We start from the raw sequence: 19225 nt of genomic DNA, 5'->3' as shown, positions 1-19225 counted from the left end.
TTGCTTCCTGTATACCAGCCACTGTCTTGTGTTATCAGGCACAAGACATGCGGGCTGGGAAAAAGACTGGCTATCATATCACTTGCCTGCCCAGTTTTTATTTATGTCATTGCACAGATAAATTGCACAGGTATATTACTGTCTATTAAAGTTTGTTCCTACCTATTTAAAAGGGAAATGCAGTATGAATCTAGCTGCATTACAATATGCAAGCCTGGGGCAAGTGGAGTGAATAAATGAGTCAAGACTGAAGTTTCAAGGCTAAATATGTGTTATTCTATTGTGGGAGACTTGTGTCTCTTCAGATGTTGCTGGACAACAACTCCCATCATCCATATTCATTGGCTGTGCCAGCTGGAACTGATGGTAACTGGAGTCTAATTAAACACACAGGACCACAGGTTTCCCACTCCTGCAGTAGGGAAAGCGTATGGACAACAATGCAGTTTAGTTTGAGATAACTGTGAACAAGTTAGTTACATGCTATTTCAAAAATATTCATTCTCATTGACCCATGAATGCTGAGATCCTTAACAAAAATACTCTGCACCTTGTGTTCCTTTGAAGAAGTATTAAATACTCATTTGTGCATTACTTTAACTTGTCAGTGCTAATGAACATGGTGTAGACTAGAGGTTCTCAAACTTTCTATTCCTAAGGCTACTTGAGATAGCTGGGAATTACTGAGACTCACCAGTCACAAAACAGTGGTGAAGGGCAGTCAGCCACAAAATAGTGGCAGATGGGAGGTGGAGTTTAGATAGATAGATAGATAGATAGATAGATAGATAGATAGATAGATAGATAGATAGATAGATAAATTTATTGTCATTGTCCGTATATACACAGTATACACAACAACGAAAATCAAACACCCGAGACCGGATTCACATACACATTCGCACGTATCTCCAACACTCTCACCCTATGCAGACATAATCTATTAGAACATAACATAATCCAGAATATAACATAACCTATTTGAAGCATAGCATAACCTAAAACCTATCTCATTCCTTACTACTCACTGCTTGCTATTTCTTACAACTGGCCCTGAGGTCATTATTTAGTGCAATCAGAGCTCTTGGATAGAAACTATTCAGAAGGCGTGTGGTTCGTGTTTTCATTGTCCTGTATCTTCTGCCCGAAGGCAACAGTTCAAAGAGGTTGTGAGCAGGATGGGTGGGATCTCTCAGGATATTGTGTGACTTCTTCAAGCTGCGAGACGTGAAGATCTCATCCAGGGTTGGTAGTTGGAGCCCAATAACATTCTGGGCAATTTTAATTATTCTCTGTAAAGCTTTTTTATCCATTTCAGAGCTGCTCCCATACCACGATAATATACTATAGGTTAAGACACTCTCAATGGTACTGTGATAATAGGACAGAAGTAGGTGCTGAGATAGATTCAATCCCCTGAGCATTCTCAGGAAATACAACCTCCCCTGCACCTTCCTCACAACCATATTAATATTTGCAGTCCATGAGAGGTCCTCAGAGATGTAAATGCCCAGGTATTTAAAACTACCAACCCTCTCCACCTCCTCGCCATTTATGTGCAATGGTAAAAATACACTTTTCTTTCTCCTAAAATCAATTATGAGTTCTTTGGTTTTTTTGGTGTTAAGCATAAGATTATTTTCTTTACACCATTGAATTAACCCCTGTACTTCTTTCCTATAAGCAGCCTCATCATTCTCACTAATGAGCCCCACCACTGTTGTATCATCCGCAAATTTGATGATTGTGTTGGACTTATGCAGTGGGGTGCAATCAAATGTGTACAGGGAATAGAGAAAGGGGCTTAACACACACCCCTGAGGGGCTCCTGTGCTTAATACTAGAGTAGAAGAATAGTAAGGTCCCATTCTCACTGTCTGCGGCCTATCGGTCAGGAAATTCCTTACCCACAAACAGATCTTCTGATGTATACCCAAATTGGTCATTTTAAGGAATAACCTGTCTGGTAGAATTGTATTAAAGGCAGAACTGTAGTCCACAAACAACAGCCTTGCGTAGGTTCCCTGTCGTTCTAGATGACTCAGTACAGTATGGACAGCGATGGAAATAGCATCATCAGTAGATCTATTTCTTCTGTATGCAAACTGGAACGGGTCTAGAGTGGATGGAAGACCAGCCTTAATATAATCTAGCACCAATCTCTCAAAGCATTTCATAACGACAGATGTTAGGGCTATTGGTCTGTAGTCATTGAGAGATACCACCACTGACTGTTTAGGGACTGGCACTATAATCGATGTCTTCAGGCAGGTAGGGACAGAACCCTGCAACAGGGATAGATTAAAAATGTCCGTAAATACACCAGCTAATTCTGCAGCACAGTCCCTAATAACTCGTCCCATAATTCCATCCGGTCCAGCTGCCTTCCTAATATTAATGCTCCGAAAAGCACGTTGTACGTCGGAGGTCTGTAATAAAAATGGTTGTTTATCAGTAATAGTTTCTGATGATGTGCTGGTAGCCAATGCCGTAGTGACGGTGGTTCCAGTTCCCACCTCAAAACGACCGAAGAATTGATTCAGCTGATCATCTCTTTTTCATTTTAATATAGAGTCCACATACAGCTGATGGGTGACCTTGGGCTAGTCACACTTCTCTGAAGTCTCTCAGCCCCACTCACCTCCCCTAATGTTTGTTGTGAGGGAGGAAGGGAAAGGAGATTGTTAGCCGCTTTGAGACTCCTTAGGGTACTGATAAAGCGGGATATCAAATCCAAACTCCTCTTCTTTATATATAGAGCTTTTATCTGCCATTTCCCAGAGTTGAATACAAAGTTTATTCCATACAAGATTCACCCAGCTATATGCTTGTCAATTGAATTTGTAGTAGCATTTTGTATATTTATTGTTTTAAGTGATCTTCTTAAGATACTTGAGTTTGAAGTTGTATATTTTTATTTAATAGCTGTAACAATAATTTCAGTCACTATTGTGAAGTACAAATTCATATGAATTCTTGAAAGAGTACATACTTTCAAGAACTGACAAATGACAACAAACTAAGTGTACGTAGCTCTCTCTATTCTAGCACATTATCCTTACCAGAACTTTCCTTAACTTTATTTGTGGGATGTTTAAAACAAGTCTGAACAACATGATTCAGCCTACACCCTCAGGAGAAAAAATGAAACAGTCATCCTTTAAGACTGCCCAGCCCTCATGACTCACAGTATCCCATTTAATCTCTTTATAATCCAACCATTAAACTGATATCTGTGCTCTTTCACAGATTATTATTTTTTTTAAAAAAAAACAAACCTCTGCATCTCTTCGATTGTATATTAGGGTTGGAATTTTGTAAGAGAAACCATTAGTACAGATTACCAGTATTTGCCTATGTGACACTTACCTGGACTTTTTCCTGTCCCTTGCTTTCAACCTTAGCATCTTTGGAAACTTTCATTTCACTTCACTGCCCTTTCTATACACGGGGCAACAAGAATGATGCAGGAAGAGATTGGAAGCCATGGGATACAATAGAAGTGCACAAACTACCTTGAATATTTTATATAGGACAGGAATATACCAAAAATAACATTAAGGATTGAGAGGAACGTCTCTCAAGATACAGGAAATAGTATAGTACAGTTCTACGGCACTGGGTTTGGCTGTGGGGAAACCCAGGCTCAAATACCCATTCACCTATGAAGTTCACTTGGATGACCCCAGGCAACTCACACTTGCACAGCCTACTTAGTTACTTGGGAGATGAGATACAAATGTAAAAAACAAATTCTAGATAACTGAATTGTATATCAGGAATGTAACACACACTAGATTTGTCCAACTTATGTACAGAGTGTCCTAAGTCCCGAAAGCACTCTGTGACCCACTTTCAAGCTGCAACAAGTAGTTCAGGTTCATCCGCTGACTCCACTATATTAATATGGGTTAGATCACACACAAGGGAATGACTTATTAACACAGTCTGCCTCAGCACTTTGCCCTAGAACTACAACCTTGGTCAAGGGTGAAAAATTCTCAAAGGTTTTATTACCCTGAAACTTTAAACCATGTTTTAAAGCACTTCAGAAGATGCTTCAAAGCAGATACAAAATAATTCTACCCAATCACATTTTAATGCAATGCTACTCAAAGTGGTAAGGGACATGGGTGGCGCTGTGGGTTAAACCACAGAGCCTAGGACTTGCCGATCAGGTCAGCGGTTCAAATCCTCACAACGGGGTGAGCTCCCATTGCTTGGTCCCTGCTCCTGCCAACCTAGCAGTTCGAAAGCACGTCAAAGTGCAAGTAGATAAATAGGTACCACTCCAGCAGGAAGGTAAACAGCATTTCCGTGTGCTGCTCTGGTTCCCCTGAAGCGGCTTAGTCATGCTGGCCACATGACCCGGAAGCTGTACGCCGGCTCCCTCGGCCAATAAAGCAAGATGAGCGCCGCAACTCCAGAGTCGGTTACGACTGGACCTAATGGTCAGGGGTCCCTTTACCTTTACTCAAAGTGGTGGTCCGTGGACATCTGCCAGTCCACGAGTCATCAGCTTCCACCATGGTCCAAGTTGGGTAGGATGTTTTAGAGACCAAATATGGTGTCAATTCTTGGCACATGGTGCGGGGCTGCCAATCCACCACATCAGATAACTTGAGAAGCAACTGTTTTAGCAGACTATGATAGAATGTGTTATTTTAGCAACAGCAGCCTAGAAGTGCAATTGTGTGTTTTTTCAATCGAATGTCAGGACAGCTTCATATTCCCGCACTGCAGGGGGGTTGGACTAAAAAGTACTCAGGGTGCCTTCCAACTCTACAATTCTATGATTAAGATAGGGAATACAATCACATCGTTAAGGAACCCCTAAACTTTTGGCTGTTAGAAGCAAATACTCAGGAGACTAGATTGTTAAGTTGTGTTGCTTCTCAACCTCATTTCAAACTTCCAGTGTTGGTCTTATTGGGAAATGACTATGGACTCAATTAATTACTGATCTGACTCAGTGTGGTAGTTCTTTTGGATTTGTTTTTTGGGCACGGCATGGCAGTTGTTGCACAATATAGGATTGACCCAATGCAGTAATGACACATCACAGATGTGTGAAACACAAATGAGTTTTATTTAAGCGATCACAGTAGAAAAATTACAAAGGATTCCTGAAAGAACATCTGGTTGGCCATTGTGAGAACAGGATACGGGACTAGATGGCTCATTTGCCTGATCCAGCAGGTTCTTCTTATATTCTTAATTATCTTCACAGTGCATGGAGCCAAAAGTGACATGTATGTCATACCTGGCTGTATGAAGGCAGAATGTGTCCCCTCACACCAACACAATCAATAGTGCAAGGGGAGGGATTCAAGCCAGTCTTGCTGTGGTAATCCTTATACTGTATTTATACAAATTAATAGAATAGGTTTTGTAAAAGCCTTAGTTTAGAGTTTAGATCCATGTCACTTGTGTTACTTGCAGCATATCACTCCATATGAGCCTTTGGTTTCAGAGACTGTCCCCACCCACAATGCAATACACAATATTCCTGCTAACTAACGCCTGCAACTTTCCTATTAGTAGATAACTGGTCATTTTTTTAAGCCTCTAGGATTTATATTTTGCATTTAAATCCTGAATTATTTAGAATGGTATTAGGATGATTTGGATAACATGGAAGTAAGCATTTTTATTCTTTTCACTCATTGTGAATGATATACATATGTAATACAGGTGAAAAGATCAGCACTTAATTCAAAACCTTGTTGAACTTCTAAAGCATCTTAAAATTAATGAAATGAATATGTCTGGTCTTCATTATTTTCTACATTTAATCATACCATCTCTTGATTACAGAGAAGACGCAGAGGCACCAAAAGCCCGATTAGTCAAGCCTGGCTCTTCCTCTTCTGGCTCCAGAAGTTCACATTCTGGATCCTCCTCAACAAGATCAACAGCAAACAGTGCCTCCCGAAGCCAGCAGACATTATCAACAGAGGCCACTCCTCATATTACTCCAACGCAACACAACCAGGTTGAGATAGATGGCAGGGAAACTGAGCCAAAGAAAATAAACCACACCAACTTTATGAAAACAGAAGCCACACCAACCATGATGCCTGCTCAGAGTCGGGTTTTCCAGTCAGTTTGATTATTCCACATCTATTCAGGCTCCAGCTATGCCCATAACACAAACACACAAACCACCAGCACCGTATTAGATTGTTTACCTTCCAAGGGAGCTCCCCCACCACACACACTCAACCACTACATAATAAAACTCATCACAGTATTCTCTGCTACAGGTAGCCTTGAAAAGTGAACTCATGCTGGTCTTTTTATTATTGTTTTTAATGCTTTTTGTGATTAACTCTTAAAGGAAGAAAAGGGAACACTGAAGTGGCAGGTGTCAAATGCTGGAGTCTTGAACCATTTTTAAAAAAATAAAAAAGAGACACAAAAAATCCCAATAGATCTCTGAAGTGGAAATTTATTTGGTAGTTTTCATGAAATGTACACAAGAAGCAACACTGAAGTGTGTTGGGGGAGGGGGACGATGGACAGTGTACCGTACTTCTCTTCTCTGTACTGGAAATAACACCATCCATTTTTAGGATGGATACTGCCAAAGTTATGTTGTTGCTTTTAAAAAGGCCAGAATAAAATGGAAAGTGTGATGTGTAAAACTTCTAATTAATGGTTTGGGAAATCTTGTTGTAAATATATTTGTGAAAGAAACACTCAGACACCCAAAATTTAAAGGAAAAAGCCAATGAAAGTTTGTTTACACAATGCGACCAGAACTGTAGAATTCCATAGCTGATTTTAAGAATTCCTCAAATTTTTCAAAGTACAAAAAGACTTCCATTATTACTATTTGTTACTGAAGATATAAATTTATAACTAGGCTGATTTAAAATGTTCATACTGCAGCTGATGGTTTTAAAGCCTGAATTCTGACATTTTATCACATTCAGAGTAAAACCACTAGCCTGACATAGTACAAGAATGATTCCCAAATGGTTGCTTAGAAAGTACCAGTGGATCATGTACTGTATTGGCAATGCATTAACGTTAGATACAACACAAGGGGTTTCAATAAAGGTTTCTCAAAGGAAATCAGGGGTGAATTTTCTTCCTAAGAGAGAAAGGCCTTTACTTGGAGAGTCTCTGTAACAAAATGTTTGCAAATATTTGAAGCATGCTCCAGTATGATTAAAATCACATATCTAGGAATACTAATGGTTCTATCCAGTTAGTCCTACTCAGAGCAGACCCACTGAAAATAATGGACATGAATTATTTAGGTCAATTCACTTCAATGGATCTACTGCAAGTATAGCTAGCTGGATGCAACCCTAACAGTACCCCACATGTTTATTCAGAATTCTACTGTGTTGAAGAATGTGCTCCTAATGTTCACAGAGTAGTACTTTAAGTTTATTATCCCCAACTAAGGAACCTACTTTCCCCTTCTTCAAAATAAACCTAATACAGTGCCAATGACTTCTGTTTGCAGGTCATACTGAATTCATATTATGCACATCCTTAACATGAATAAATTAAGATATAAGGTTTATGGACCACTGAACAGTTTTATCACTGCACTGATTTGAATCACCACAGAGAAGATTGCAAGGTGGTCAGCAGTTTATGATTTATTGTAAACTTCATTTTTCAAACTTTTAACTAGGAAGCTTTTTAGATCACTTTACTCAGGATCTGACCCAAGTACAGAAATGGATTAATGATTTGTATCACAAAAAAGAGGGCACTGAAACAGTGATATGTGGCAGAATTTTTTTCAACACTTTGCTTCCCACTCAGGAAGCTCAGTACAGTAGTAACAATGAGTGGATGCTAACTGCAAATAAAATACTAGGCAAGTTTGGCAATTTCAAAGTTTTTAGTTTTGTTTACTAAATACAAGTAAAATAAACATGCTAAATCAGATCACTCTCTAGGGCACCAAATTATTTTCCATTGCAAGCTTGAAGTCCCACCCCAATTTAAATTATCCCATACAAATTACTCTAATTTACAAAGGAAAATCTACATCATTGTATTCAAATTGGCTCAGTTGTAAATATATGGTACGTGTGTACTTTGAGCCTTCACATGCTATTAAATTTCCAAACCAACACCTGCCATTTCTTTAAAGGTGAAGTACAAACTATGAATTCTACTAGTTTAGCACATCGTCAGTGGCATTATAGGTTAAAATTAACCCAAGTGAATTACACAGGTATTAAGGGAGATAAGATCTAAATAAAGGTGAAATATATTCTTTCAGATCATCAAATATTTCACATTTAAAGAGAATGTTACGTGCAATGGCTTTTGAAGTAGACATGATACTAAACAGTATTTCATAAGGGAAATCACGCTCATGTTACGAGAAACCAAACTTTATTTTGTAAAATGTTCTATTTAAAGTATTTACTGTTATTCTGTATACCAATTGCTACTTAGCGTGGGTGCATAAATCTTCTCTAGTTTTGTTTTAATTCTTAATTGGTAAACTGAGATTACGTCTACCTGCTATTACTGGTGTACTTGTGCTCAGAATGAGCAACACAAAATGAAACAAACATTTATTATAGATTCCTTTGAATCAACTATTTAGTAAGGTTGTTTTGTTGTTGTTTTTAAATAAAAGAGGCTGCAGTATAAATGCTGTAGTTCAACGAAACCTGGAAAAGTGTCACAATTTTGTTATATAACTAACTTTATGGTCCAATTATTTCAAACTGCATCAAGGAGAGGGAAAATGAGAGGAACTTCCTCTTACCTACTAAGTGTTTAGAGGAAAGAGATTAGAGAAGGGGATAGTAGTAGGCTTCCATATCCTGGCTAGTAGGAGATCTAGGACCTGGGAGTCTATACTATATGAAGAGTCTGATGGCTTTCTTATGACCTCTTTTTTTTGCTGATCCCACTTTACAATATGCAGCGGGATCTAAAGGTCATGAGATGCAAAGCCTGTCACATTTCTATGTAAACAGAGTAAGCTATTCATACTTGCAGTTACTTGTATGGTGCTAATTAGGCTAAATTGTATTAGAGCATCAATAGGCCTTATTTCAGAATAAACATAAATTCCAAGAAAACCTACAACAAAATGGAAATTTCAAGCTTTTCTATGCACGTATAACTAGAATGTCCTATGGATTATATAACCAATGAACATGCAATTCCACTGGGGGGAATCATTCCAGCAACATATCCCAAAAGACCTTATTTGAAGATATAAATAGATCAGATCCACAGTAGTTTAGTCACCCTTCAGAACCAACAACCGTAGCAAGCACATTTTGACATAAGATGATAGGGACAAAGCTTCCCTCTAACAATCTCAGATTCATCAGTATCAGTATTAGAGGTGGGGAAAATTTCAACTTCAAAGAGCCTACTTGAAAAATAAAACTTTTAACTGGCTAATAAAAGGACATACTAATTTTGCCCCCGAACTAAAGAGATTCTTAATTATGTAACAATTGTGGGAAAGAGAAATTTGTGTAGGAATAAGTGCCCCAAAATATTGAGATTGATAGGGAAATAAATTTCACACAAGTTTCAGTTTTCACCCAAAAGGTAGGCAGTGGAATTTCCACATCAATAGGCAGAGGATAGCAAAAAGAAAAAAAAAAAGAGGATTTTATTTCATGTGAGGAATTAATTGCAGCCAGAATTAACCATGGTTTACAATGGCCCAATTCACATGCCACTGTAAACCACAGTTAAAATAATTTATGGTTTAAATATGAATGAAACTAGATTACTATTTGTGGTTTGTTTGGAGAGGAGGAAATTATGGGCCTGGGTCTGAATTAAATCAGACAACTTTTTGTTTCCTGGCAGCGTAGCAGGAATGGGGAAGGAAAAGCACTAGAACAATGCACACTCAAATTTAATCCATAAGTTTATTTTAACAACCATTTAAAGGGGCATGCAAATCAGGTCAATGCAATCAAAAATACATTTACTCAACAACATCCTACTAAATTTAATGAGCTTTACTCCCCAGTAAGTATGATTCTATCTGCCAGCAAGCTTATGCATATTACTAAAAAAAAAGTTCCACTGTGAAATGGGGCTATCTACGCAGGGGCCTTAAACCATGTTAGACTATAAATCCATCTAACTCATTATTTACACTGTGGCAGCAACTACTTCAGACAGTATTTCCTAACGCTTTCTGAAAATGCCAGGATTGAATCCAGGACCATTTGCATACAAAGCTTGTGCACTACCACTGAGCTTCAGTCCTTCCCCTTGCACATTAGGCCTACACCTTTAATCCCAGAACCAAGCATTCCTTGTCAGAACTAAACCATAAAAAAATGTGAATAATTCATTTGCTTTCTTTTGTGCAACTGTCTGCTGGTCATCAGACATCTAAATTAGAAGACCTTCCAAAGCCAGAATGAAACCAACCATCGTCCATCTCAGCATCACATATTGTTGAGAGATGTGGAGCTAACTGCAAACAAGGTTGACAGTGGCTCAGCTAATCGGTTACTTGATTTTAGTACCTGGGCAGTTTTAAGCTATATGAACTCCCTTTAAGAGGGAAAAACAAAGTGTCACCCCATAAGGGGGGGGGGGGGAATCAGAAACAAGACCCTTATTAGGCCAACAAAAATGGAATACAACAGGAAGCAAACTTACTCTCCAACAGGCTGTGTGGTAACTAGGAGGTGGAAAAGAGACCTAGGGGGTGGAAAAGAGGGGAGTGGAAAAGAGACCTAGGGGTGGGAGGAACAGCTTGGGGTTGTTGTTTGGTAAACCCTTTGGAGGGTTGCTGTTGTTTAACCATCAATAGGTATGTAAATCATACAAAATACAGTAATGAAATCTAACAGCCACAAAGTCTACACTCACCCTTTCTTCCCTGCCTGGACAGGGGTAGGCAGATACAATTTTGTGTTTCGCCTCAGGTACCAAAATGTATTGGGCCAGCCCCAGGTTATGCCGGATGTGTGTGCAATGTGCCCTTGAGCATGTGCAGAATTCTATAAGGCAATTCCTTCGCACAGCAGGTCGGCAAAGGGAGAAAGGTTAAGGGTATCGGCTTCAGAATGCCCTTCAGAAACTCTCTCATTTCACAACCAGTGTGGCATAGTTGATAAAAAGGGTCACGACTAGGACTTGGGAGCTCACGGCATGTGACCTTGGAAAGAAGCCAGTTACTGCCTCTAGACCTAACCTACCTCACAGGGTTGCTGCGGAGATGAGGGGAAGAACCACGTGGAGGAAAAGGTGGGATATAAATGCAATAAATGAAAATGGGGGGGGGGAGCGCCACAACAATCCTAAGTGTGTTGAGTCGATTTACTTCCTCTCGAGATAGGTCGGCATTGTTCGCCCCTTGGCGCCCGAGCATGAACCGCCCGTCCCTAACTGACCCCGGCCTTGGCCATCAGCCAGCGCCCTGCGGCAAACGGGCCTCGCTAATCCGCCATTTTGTGCCAAACTCTCTTCTTCACTTCCAAAAATGCGGCTGCTCTCGACCCGCCCACTACCTTCCCGCTCTGAGGTAGCCAGCGACCCGATTGGCCAGTTTCTCACCCCTTCTTCCCGTGCAACCACCTCATTGGTCACTCCCCACGTCCGTCCGAATCTTAGGTTGCACTCAATTCGGCTCCCCCTCCCTGTCTCATTTCTCCGCCCAATCCCTCCCGTCGAATATTATATAAATATGGGGGGGGGGGGCGCGACCCGATTCTGCGAGGGATTGGCTCCACCTCAGAACACAAAAGACAAAAAGAAAAGGCCCTATCTACGCCTAACAGGTCTCCGGTTATGCAAATAAAGGCGACCAGGGGAGAAATCTCATTGGCCCAGGGCCACGTCGTGGAGCTCCAACATTTTCTCTCCCTCCCACCCACATACACTGTCTTGCCGCGCTGGGAGAGATGAAAGTTCTAGAACCAGAAGAAGGAAAGAGAGCGAGAAAGCCGGCCGGCACCCGTTGAATCACCGGTTTCGCCCGCCCCCTTCGCTTTCCTTTGTTGCGTCACATACGCCTCACGCAATGCCTTTACGGCCATTGGCTGAAGTGGGCGGGGAAGGCGGGCGACCGCCGCGGCGGGATTGGCCCGTCGGCCGGAAAGAGGCGTGGCCCTTCTGGAAGGTTCTCCAGTAGTATATAATGACTTGTGGCTGGGCCGGGAAAGCCGCTTTTTCTCCCGAGCTACTCGAAGCAGCTACTCGTTTCCTGGTTTTTGAAGGAAAACGAAGCAGGTAATTTCTTTGAAGGGGGGAGGCCAGTAATGCAGAGTGGGTGCCTATATATGCGCTAATTGCATGTGATTCATTGACTTCTTTTCCTTCCGTGGTTGGGGTGGAGGAAAGTAGAGAATTTGCTAAAGTGGAAAAAAACCGTGTCGCAACTTAATTTTGCAGGCTTCCCATCCATTCTGTCCCTTTTCCTTTCAGCTGTAGAAAACGTCTTTCCAGCCTCTTATTCTTCGCCCCCACTTGCTCTAGCATAGGGGTCTCTGCCTGAGTCGGGGGGGGTGATAATGGCGCCTGAAACGGGTGTTCCTTTAGGGAAACAGATAAAAGGAAAGAAATTTAAGGAGAGGCTCGGCACAACGCCAAAGAAAGAAAAGGAGGAAACGAGCGCGCGGGGGGGGGGCATAATGGTATGGATCGCCTTTGGAAAAACTAGGCTAAATCTGCTAAGGCGATTAAAGTACACGTGGGCGGGAAGCCCTCCTTTAATTAAGCAGCTGCATTGGCCTTTTCTTTGAACGGGGGAGTGAAAAGGAAGGAAGGATGAAGGCAGACTATGCCCCGATAAACCTGGCTATAGGATTGCACGGGCGAGCCCGTTGATTTAATGCGGGGAAATTAGGTGGGGGCAACCCCGGTTAAAAACGGGAATAACCTTTCTCTTTCTCCCCCCACGTTTATGTATCCTGTGCTGCTAATCCATTTACTTGGATGGGGAAAGATTAACGAAATCGGCGGGGGCGTCTTAATGCTTAGGATACGGAGCGCAGGCGCTAAGCCTTAGAAAATGGGGGCGGTCGTTATTACTTTCCTGATGACCTTGAAATAGCGAGGCGAGGAAATGAGCCGCAGATGGCACGGGGGGGGGGGCAGGATTGCTGCCTCCCTCGACCTTAGATCACTGGAGTCTTGCTTTAAAAGCAGAAGTTCTTAAGTAACTGCTGGCGAAAGGTCCAGTTCCTTTTTAGGGTGGTGTGGAGGAATCTCTTCTGTCTTCTCCCTTCGTTAGTGGTGCAGAAAGCTTACCTAATCGCCCTTCTTTGCTTCCTCCTCTCCCCCTCCCCGCCACGTGCTCAGCAGCGCCCTCGGCCGGTTCCGGCCAGGATCTTTGCACGTGGTCTGGTATTGCTCCTCCCATCTTCCGAGGCCGCATGTTCCAAATGCAGGCCACGGATGGAGGGGGGAAGAGGAGGTTCCCAGAATCCATCGCGAAGCCCCGCCTCCTTCCCGCGCGGGTGGAACGCTCTTAAAGCATGCCGGGAAAAGTAATTCAATCCTTCGGGGGCCCCTCGTGGCTGGAACGTCGGCGCTTCCGCCTCGGCCACGTGGTGGCTTCTCCAAAGTCGCTGCACCGCTTTCGATCCCCATTGTATTAGGACAGAAGGGTTTCGGAGGGTTCAGAATTACGAGTCAGGGAGCCTGATGGGATATTAAAATTGAATGCATAAAAGCGTGCATAAACTAAGCGTACATCCAGGCAATGGGGTTCTAAGCAAGAAACATTTTGGAAAAGAGGCCTAGTCCTGCACAAGTGATGCTTTGATTTCAAGGCAAGAAAAAATCCAAATTGTTTCAGAGTTAATCTAGTTAGTTTTATGGGCAAATGGGGATTTAACTGTGTGGTCCTCTTGGCCATTTCTGAAACTTGACTACGCTAGTTCTAGGATAATTGTTTTACTAAATAGTTCTTAATGTCTTAATGATCGTTCTTAATGTGGATCGGCTTACAGTTTTTGCTTTGAATATGTTGCTTCCCATGCTTAAACATTACACGTATGAATTGTTGATATCTAATTAAATGTTACTGTCTTCACAGCTACAATGTCTAAGGGACCATCTGTTGGAATTGATCTTGGCACCACCTATTCCTGTGTGGGTGTCTTCCAACATGGCAAGGTGGAAATCATTGCCAATGACCAGGGTAACAGGACCACTCCCAGCTATGTTGCTTTCACTGACACAGAGAGGCTTATTGGTGACGCTGCAAAGAACCAGGTGGCAATGAACCCCACCAACACTGTCTTCGGTAAGGATCATCAAGACTTCCTGGAAGCATTTATCTTGCACAATGTCCATTTAGATTAAGGCTTGCTTAAGGTGTTTGTCATGCAACTGTGCTGTAATAACGAAATTAGGTAATAACAAAGTATAATAGCAGGGCACAGTTTTCCATTTCAAAAGCCAGCGGGGTTGAAGTTTCTCAACACCACTCTTGAGATACATTTAAAACCACTTCCTTAAGGGTGTCATTTCCCTGACCTTACAACATGCTCCATACAAATATCTGCATTATTGGCAAGAATACCAGAGAGGTGCAGAGAAGCCTTAGTATGTCCACCTGGAGTTTTGGTAGTTTCTCCACCCCTGGGAAGATTTGGTGTTTTATTGAGGTGCATAACCCTTTGTATGTGCTCCATTCAAATTGGAAATAAGTCTTGTAGCACCTTAAAGGCCAACAGCTTTTATGGATTTGTTTAACTTAATTCTTAGTAGGCATGTATAAAATGTTTATTTAGTAGAATGTATAATTGTACAACTCATACGTACATTTTATTTTGTATGCATTCTATGTACAAATTCAATTACCAATAAATTCAGACTTTTTTCCATTAAGCTGCAGCATTTTCTGCTCAGTGCATGTATGCTTCTTTGAAAGTTGGTATAATTAAATCTGAAAGACCCTTTTTTGCTGCATTCAATCTAAAATAGCTACTTTTCTGGAAACTGTTAAGACTAGAAAGTGCAGTGAGCCATTATTAAAATGACACAGGAAGTCACCAGTAAAGCATTACTAACAAATAACTAAAATCTTTTTATAGATGCAAAGCGTCTGATCGGCCGTAGATTTGATGATGCTGTTGTCCAGTCTGATATGAAGCACTGGCCTTTCACTGTGGTGAATGATGCTGGCAGACCAAAAGTCCAAGTGGAGTACAAAGGAGAAACAAAAAGCTTTTATCCAGAGGAAATTTCTTCCATGGTGCTAACTAAGATGAAGGAAATTGCAGAGGCGTACTTGGGAAAGGTGAGGCCTTAAAATGACAGCATTGTGATTGCAGATTGTATGCTGTGTTGTTTCTATACTTTAACACAGGCTTCTTTTTACCTTTTGCAGACTGTTACAAATGCTGTCGTCACAGTCCCAGCTTACTTTAATGACTCCCAACGCCAGGCTACAAAAGATGCTGGAACCATTGCAGGTCTCAATGTGCTCCGGATCATCAATGAGCCAACTGCAGCTGCTATTGCTTATGGCTTGGACAAAAAAGTGAGTGGTGAAAGGCATCCCAGTCCATGGAATATCTGGGTATTACTAATTTGTCTTCATTTCCACTAATGTGTACCTTTTATCATGTATCCTAGGTCGGTGCTGAGAGAAACGTGTTGATCTTCGACCTTGGTGGTGGCACCTTTGATGTCTCGATCCTCACCATTGAGGATGGCATCTTTGAAGTAAAGTCAACTGCAGGTGACACCCACTTGGGCGGGGAAGACTTTGACAACAGAATGGTCAACCATTTCATTGCTGAATTCAAGCGCAAACACAAGAAGGACATCAGTGAAAACAAGCGAGCTGTTCGAAGGCTCCGCACTGCCTGTGAGCGTGCGAAGCGTACTCTCTCCTCCAGCACTCAGGCCAGTATTGAAATAGATTCCCTGTATGAGGGTATTGACTTCTACACCTCAATTACCAGAGCTCGCTTTGAGGAGCTGAATGCTGATTTGTTCCGTGGCACTCTTGACCCTGTGGAGAAAGCCTTGCGGGATGCCAAGCTAGATAAATCTCAGGTGCATGATATTGTACTTGTTGGTGGCTCCACTCGCATCCCCAAGATCCAGAAACTCCTTCAGGATTTCTTCAACGGCAAGGAACTGAACAAGAGCATCAACCCTGATGAAGCTGTGGCTTATGGTGCAGGTCAGTACTAAGAGCTAGTAATAGTCTGAAAGCTTATCAGCATTTGCAGTTACACCAAAATTTTGGCCAATATACCTGTAGATTAAGCATGTGTTTACACGCAAGCCTAGAATCCAGATTTCCTTCCTATAAACTTCTATAAATTTCTTGCATTGATGACTGGTTCCAAATCCATTCGCGGTTTCCACCAGAAGCTGATAATGATGGTCCAAACCTTCCTTGGATGTCTGAGCGAGTAGAATTGTTTCTGAGTAGTAAAGGTGCATAGTATGTACTTTTGTTTATGGATATTCTCTTTTTTCCCCCTTTACAGCTGTTCAAGCTGCAATCTTGTCCGGGGACAAATCTGAAAATGTGCAAGACCTGCTGTTGCTGGATGTCACTCCTCTGTCGCTGGGTATTGAAACAGCTGGTGGTGTCATGACGGTCTTGATTAAAAGAAACACCACAATCCCCACTAAACAGACTCAGACCTTCACCACATACTCTGATAACCAGCCAGGTGTGCTGATTCAGGTATGGTAAAAATGTCCCATAGGAGTTTAGCTAAAAATACAGCCATTTAATCTAGGACTAGCTATATGGTGCCCTCCAGATGTGCTGAAATTCTGGCTAACCTGACATTTAACAGTGTTTGTTTTAGTTTATGGGAGTATCAACTTCTGGAGGACATCACATGAATTTACTCTGCTGTGTAAGGATAGCAGGCTGGGGTCTGGTTGCAATGATGAAAGAGATTCCAAAACCATTCGTAGTTTCCACCAGAGGTTGAAAGACCTATGTTGGCTCCAAGTACCTTCCTTGGATGTCTGAGCGACCAACTTACTCATAACTGCTTAGTTTCCTATTAAAGAAAAATTATTTTAAAATGCATTCTAACCCTATAAGTAGAGCCTTTGCACTTGTAAAAGAGGCTGACTATAGACACTTCCTATTCTTTTATAGGTTTACGAGGGCGAGAGAGCAATGACAAAAGACAATAACTTGCTGGGCAAGTTTGAATTAACTGGCATCCCTCCAGCTCCAAGGGGCGTACCTCAAATTGAAGTAACATTTGACATTGATGCCAATGGTATCCTCAATGTGTCTGCCGTTGATAAGAGCACTGGCAAAGAGAACAAGATCACAATAACCAATGATAAAGGTAAGTGGAATGGAAGTAGGTAACTCAGTCTAGATTAGCCAAAACTAATTGACCTAATGTTTAGGTTGAGAATAAGGTGGTAATCCAGATGCCAGGGGCCCTTTACCTTTTTTTCCTTAAAAACCCCCCAACTATGCAGCAAATAGTGGTTTGACTGCCAAAACACAAAACTTAAAAAACATTTTATTCTTCAAAGGCCGCCTCAGTAAGGAAGACATCGAACGCATGGTCCAGGAAGCTGAGAAATACAAGGCTGAAGATGAAAAGCAGCGTGACAAGGTGTCATCCAAGAACTCCCTAGAATCCTATGCTTTCAATATGAAAGCTACTGTGGAAGATGAGAAACTTCAAGGCAAAATTAGTGATGAAGACAAGCAGAAGATCATGGACAAGTGTAATGAGATCATCAACTGGCTGGATAAAAACCAGGTTTGTAGCTCCACCCCAACCTAGATATCTAAAGGAAGGGGGTTTTTTTTACACTTCAAGCCTCAAATAGTACTGGCGGAAAGCATTTAAATACTTTCTTGTCCACAAAGCTGTTCCATATGGCAGAAGGCAGCCTACACTTTAAAAAACTAGCAAGTGCCTAGGGTGGCACTACAAATCTTTAAACAGTGGGTCTGTCCTTGATGCTAAAAAAAGGGTGGGGTGGAGTAGTAGCCAGTGGTTCGCAATGATGAAAGAGTTTCCAAAACCATTCGTAGTTTCCACCAGAGGTTGAAAGACCTATGTTGGCTCCAAGTACCTTCCTTGGATGTCTGAGCGACCACTTGGTAATACATCTGATGGGTATTGCAATCCCCAATTGCCCAGTAAAGACGCTTTATGCATCATAGAAAACTAGGCAAAGGTCCACTTAGAAAGGCTTGTTCAGGAGTGCTAGTGTTTAATTGAGTGGTAACTGGGTATGGCCAAGCTTCTTTCCTTTGTATACGACTGTACAGAGAAACAACTAACATGGATGCTTTCTTCCTGTATATTTTTAGACTGCCGAGAAGGAGGAATTTGAGCACCAACAGAAGGAGCTGGAAAAGGTTTGCAATCCCATCATAACCAAGCTGTACCAGAGTGCAGGTGGGATGCCTGGAGGCATGCCTGGTGGCTTCCCTGGTGGTGGAGCACCCCCCTCTGGAGGAGCATCTTCTGGACCAACCATTGAGGAGGTGGATTAAAGCTCTAGAGAGGACATTTCTGTGGACCACCTTCAGAACCGAAGGACTCAAATTACAAAGGGCATTCTTGATACTTTTGAACATGTGCACAGGGAGGGGAAGGCAAACACTGCACTTTACCAGTACTGTATAAAAGTAGAAATGCAACTTGAGTCCCAATAAACTTATTTAATTGGCAACATGAAAGATTTACTTGTGGTGCTTTCTTGGTAGGCAGACTCATTGTGATGCCAGGAGCAAGGCATCAGCATTCACTTTTAGTTACTTTACATGAATCTTCCTGGTGCTTCTTCCAGATTTCTACTGCACAGCATTCTTGTTTTAAGGTCGTATTTGTATGCCTGGAAGAATGCCAAATTATTCCACAGTAAGCATAGATCTGAAGCTGGAACTTTTAAAATTCAAGGCTATTCACTGCTTTTGCATAGCTCCTATATTAGCTGAATTGTCCTCTTAACCTCCTTTTGACGAGAGGAGGGGAGACTTGCTTTGCCTAAAACCCTGCAAGCTCCCACAAATGGGTTATTATAGCCTCTACCCTTCTGGAGCCTCCTACCCAATATTAATCCACTCAGCTGGGAGGCATTTTAGGATTGCTACGCAACAGTACACATGAAGGTTTTGTACATTTAGCATACCTTTCTAAAGCTACTAAATGAGATCCAGAGCAGTGGAAAATTGAGCACTAAATTACAATGTATCTGTTAATTGCTATAAATAGCAACCTAACACTTAACATGCTTCAAACACATGAAATACATTAAACCTTAAAACCAGCAATCCCCA

The 19225-nt window shown here is 41.7% G+C and overlaps 2 protein-coding genes and 1 long non-coding RNA gene across 4 annotated transcripts in view; 2 read left to right on the top strand and 1 right to left on the bottom strand.

The window, feature by feature from the left end:
• CLMP (CXADR like cell adhesion molecule) overlaps positions 1-8653 on the top strand; it is a 57775-nt gene extending 49122 nt beyond the window's left edge. Inside the window, exon 7 of the mRNA XM_083714104.1 lies at positions 5818-8653. Coding sequence (XP_083570230.1) covers positions 5818-6112 — 295 coding nt within the window. The 3' untranslated portion in view covers positions 6113-8653. The remainder of the gene's footprint in view (positions 1-5817) is intronic.
• LOC310832405 overlaps positions 1-11925 on the bottom strand; it is a 37333-nt gene extending 25408 nt beyond the window's left edge. Inside the window, exon 1 of one of the 2 annotated variants that reach the window (XR_014558262.1) lies at positions 11857-11925. This is a non-coding gene — a long non-coding RNA (uncharacterized lncRNA). Of the gene's footprint in view, positions 1-11174; positions 11197-11856 lie in introns of those variants that run through there. The other variant, XR_014558263.1, reaches the window with a different exon arrangement.
• A 102-nt stretch (positions 11926-12027) lies between these two features.
• Positions 12028-18625, top strand: HSPA8 (heat shock protein family A (Hsp70) member 8). The gene is made up of 9 exons (XM_083714008.1): positions 12028-12207; positions 14018-14227; positions 15021-15226; positions 15317-15469; positions 15565-16120; positions 16434-16636; positions 17066-17264; positions 17461-17693; positions 18254-18625. The coding sequence occupies exons 2-9, from the start codon at positions 14023-14025 to the stop codon at positions 18437-18439; spliced, it is 1941 nt and encodes a 646-aa protein (XP_083570134.1). The 5' UTR covers positions 12028-12207; positions 14018-14022; the 3' UTR covers positions 18440-18625.
• The last annotated feature ends 600 nt before the right edge of the window (positions 18626-19225 follow it).

This window comes from Podarcis gaigeae, assembly GCF_964106915.1.
Source record: "Podarcis gaigeae genome assembly, chromosome: 15".
Classification (NCBI taxonomy): domain Eukaryota; kingdom Metazoa; phylum Chordata; class Lepidosauria; order Squamata; family Lacertidae; genus Podarcis; species Podarcis gaigeae.
This window is presented reverse-complemented; position numbering and strand designations above follow the sequence as displayed.

What these genes read in the sequence shown, in the direction of transcription:
- HSPA8 (XM_083714008.1), top strand. Translation starts at nt 14,023, where the DNA reads ATGTCTAAGGGACCATCTGTTGGAATTGATCTTGGCACCACCTATTCC. An exon ending in CAGAGGCGTACTTGGGAAAG is followed by an intron (nt 15,227 to 15,316) that starts GTGAGGCCTTAA and finishes TACCTTTTGCAG; the next exon opens with ACTGTTACAAATGCTGTCGT. An exon ending in CTTATGGCTTGGACAAAAAA is followed by an intron (nt 15,470 to 15,564) that starts GTGAGTGGTGAA and finishes CATGTATCCTAG; the next exon opens with GTCGGTGCTGAGAGAAACGT.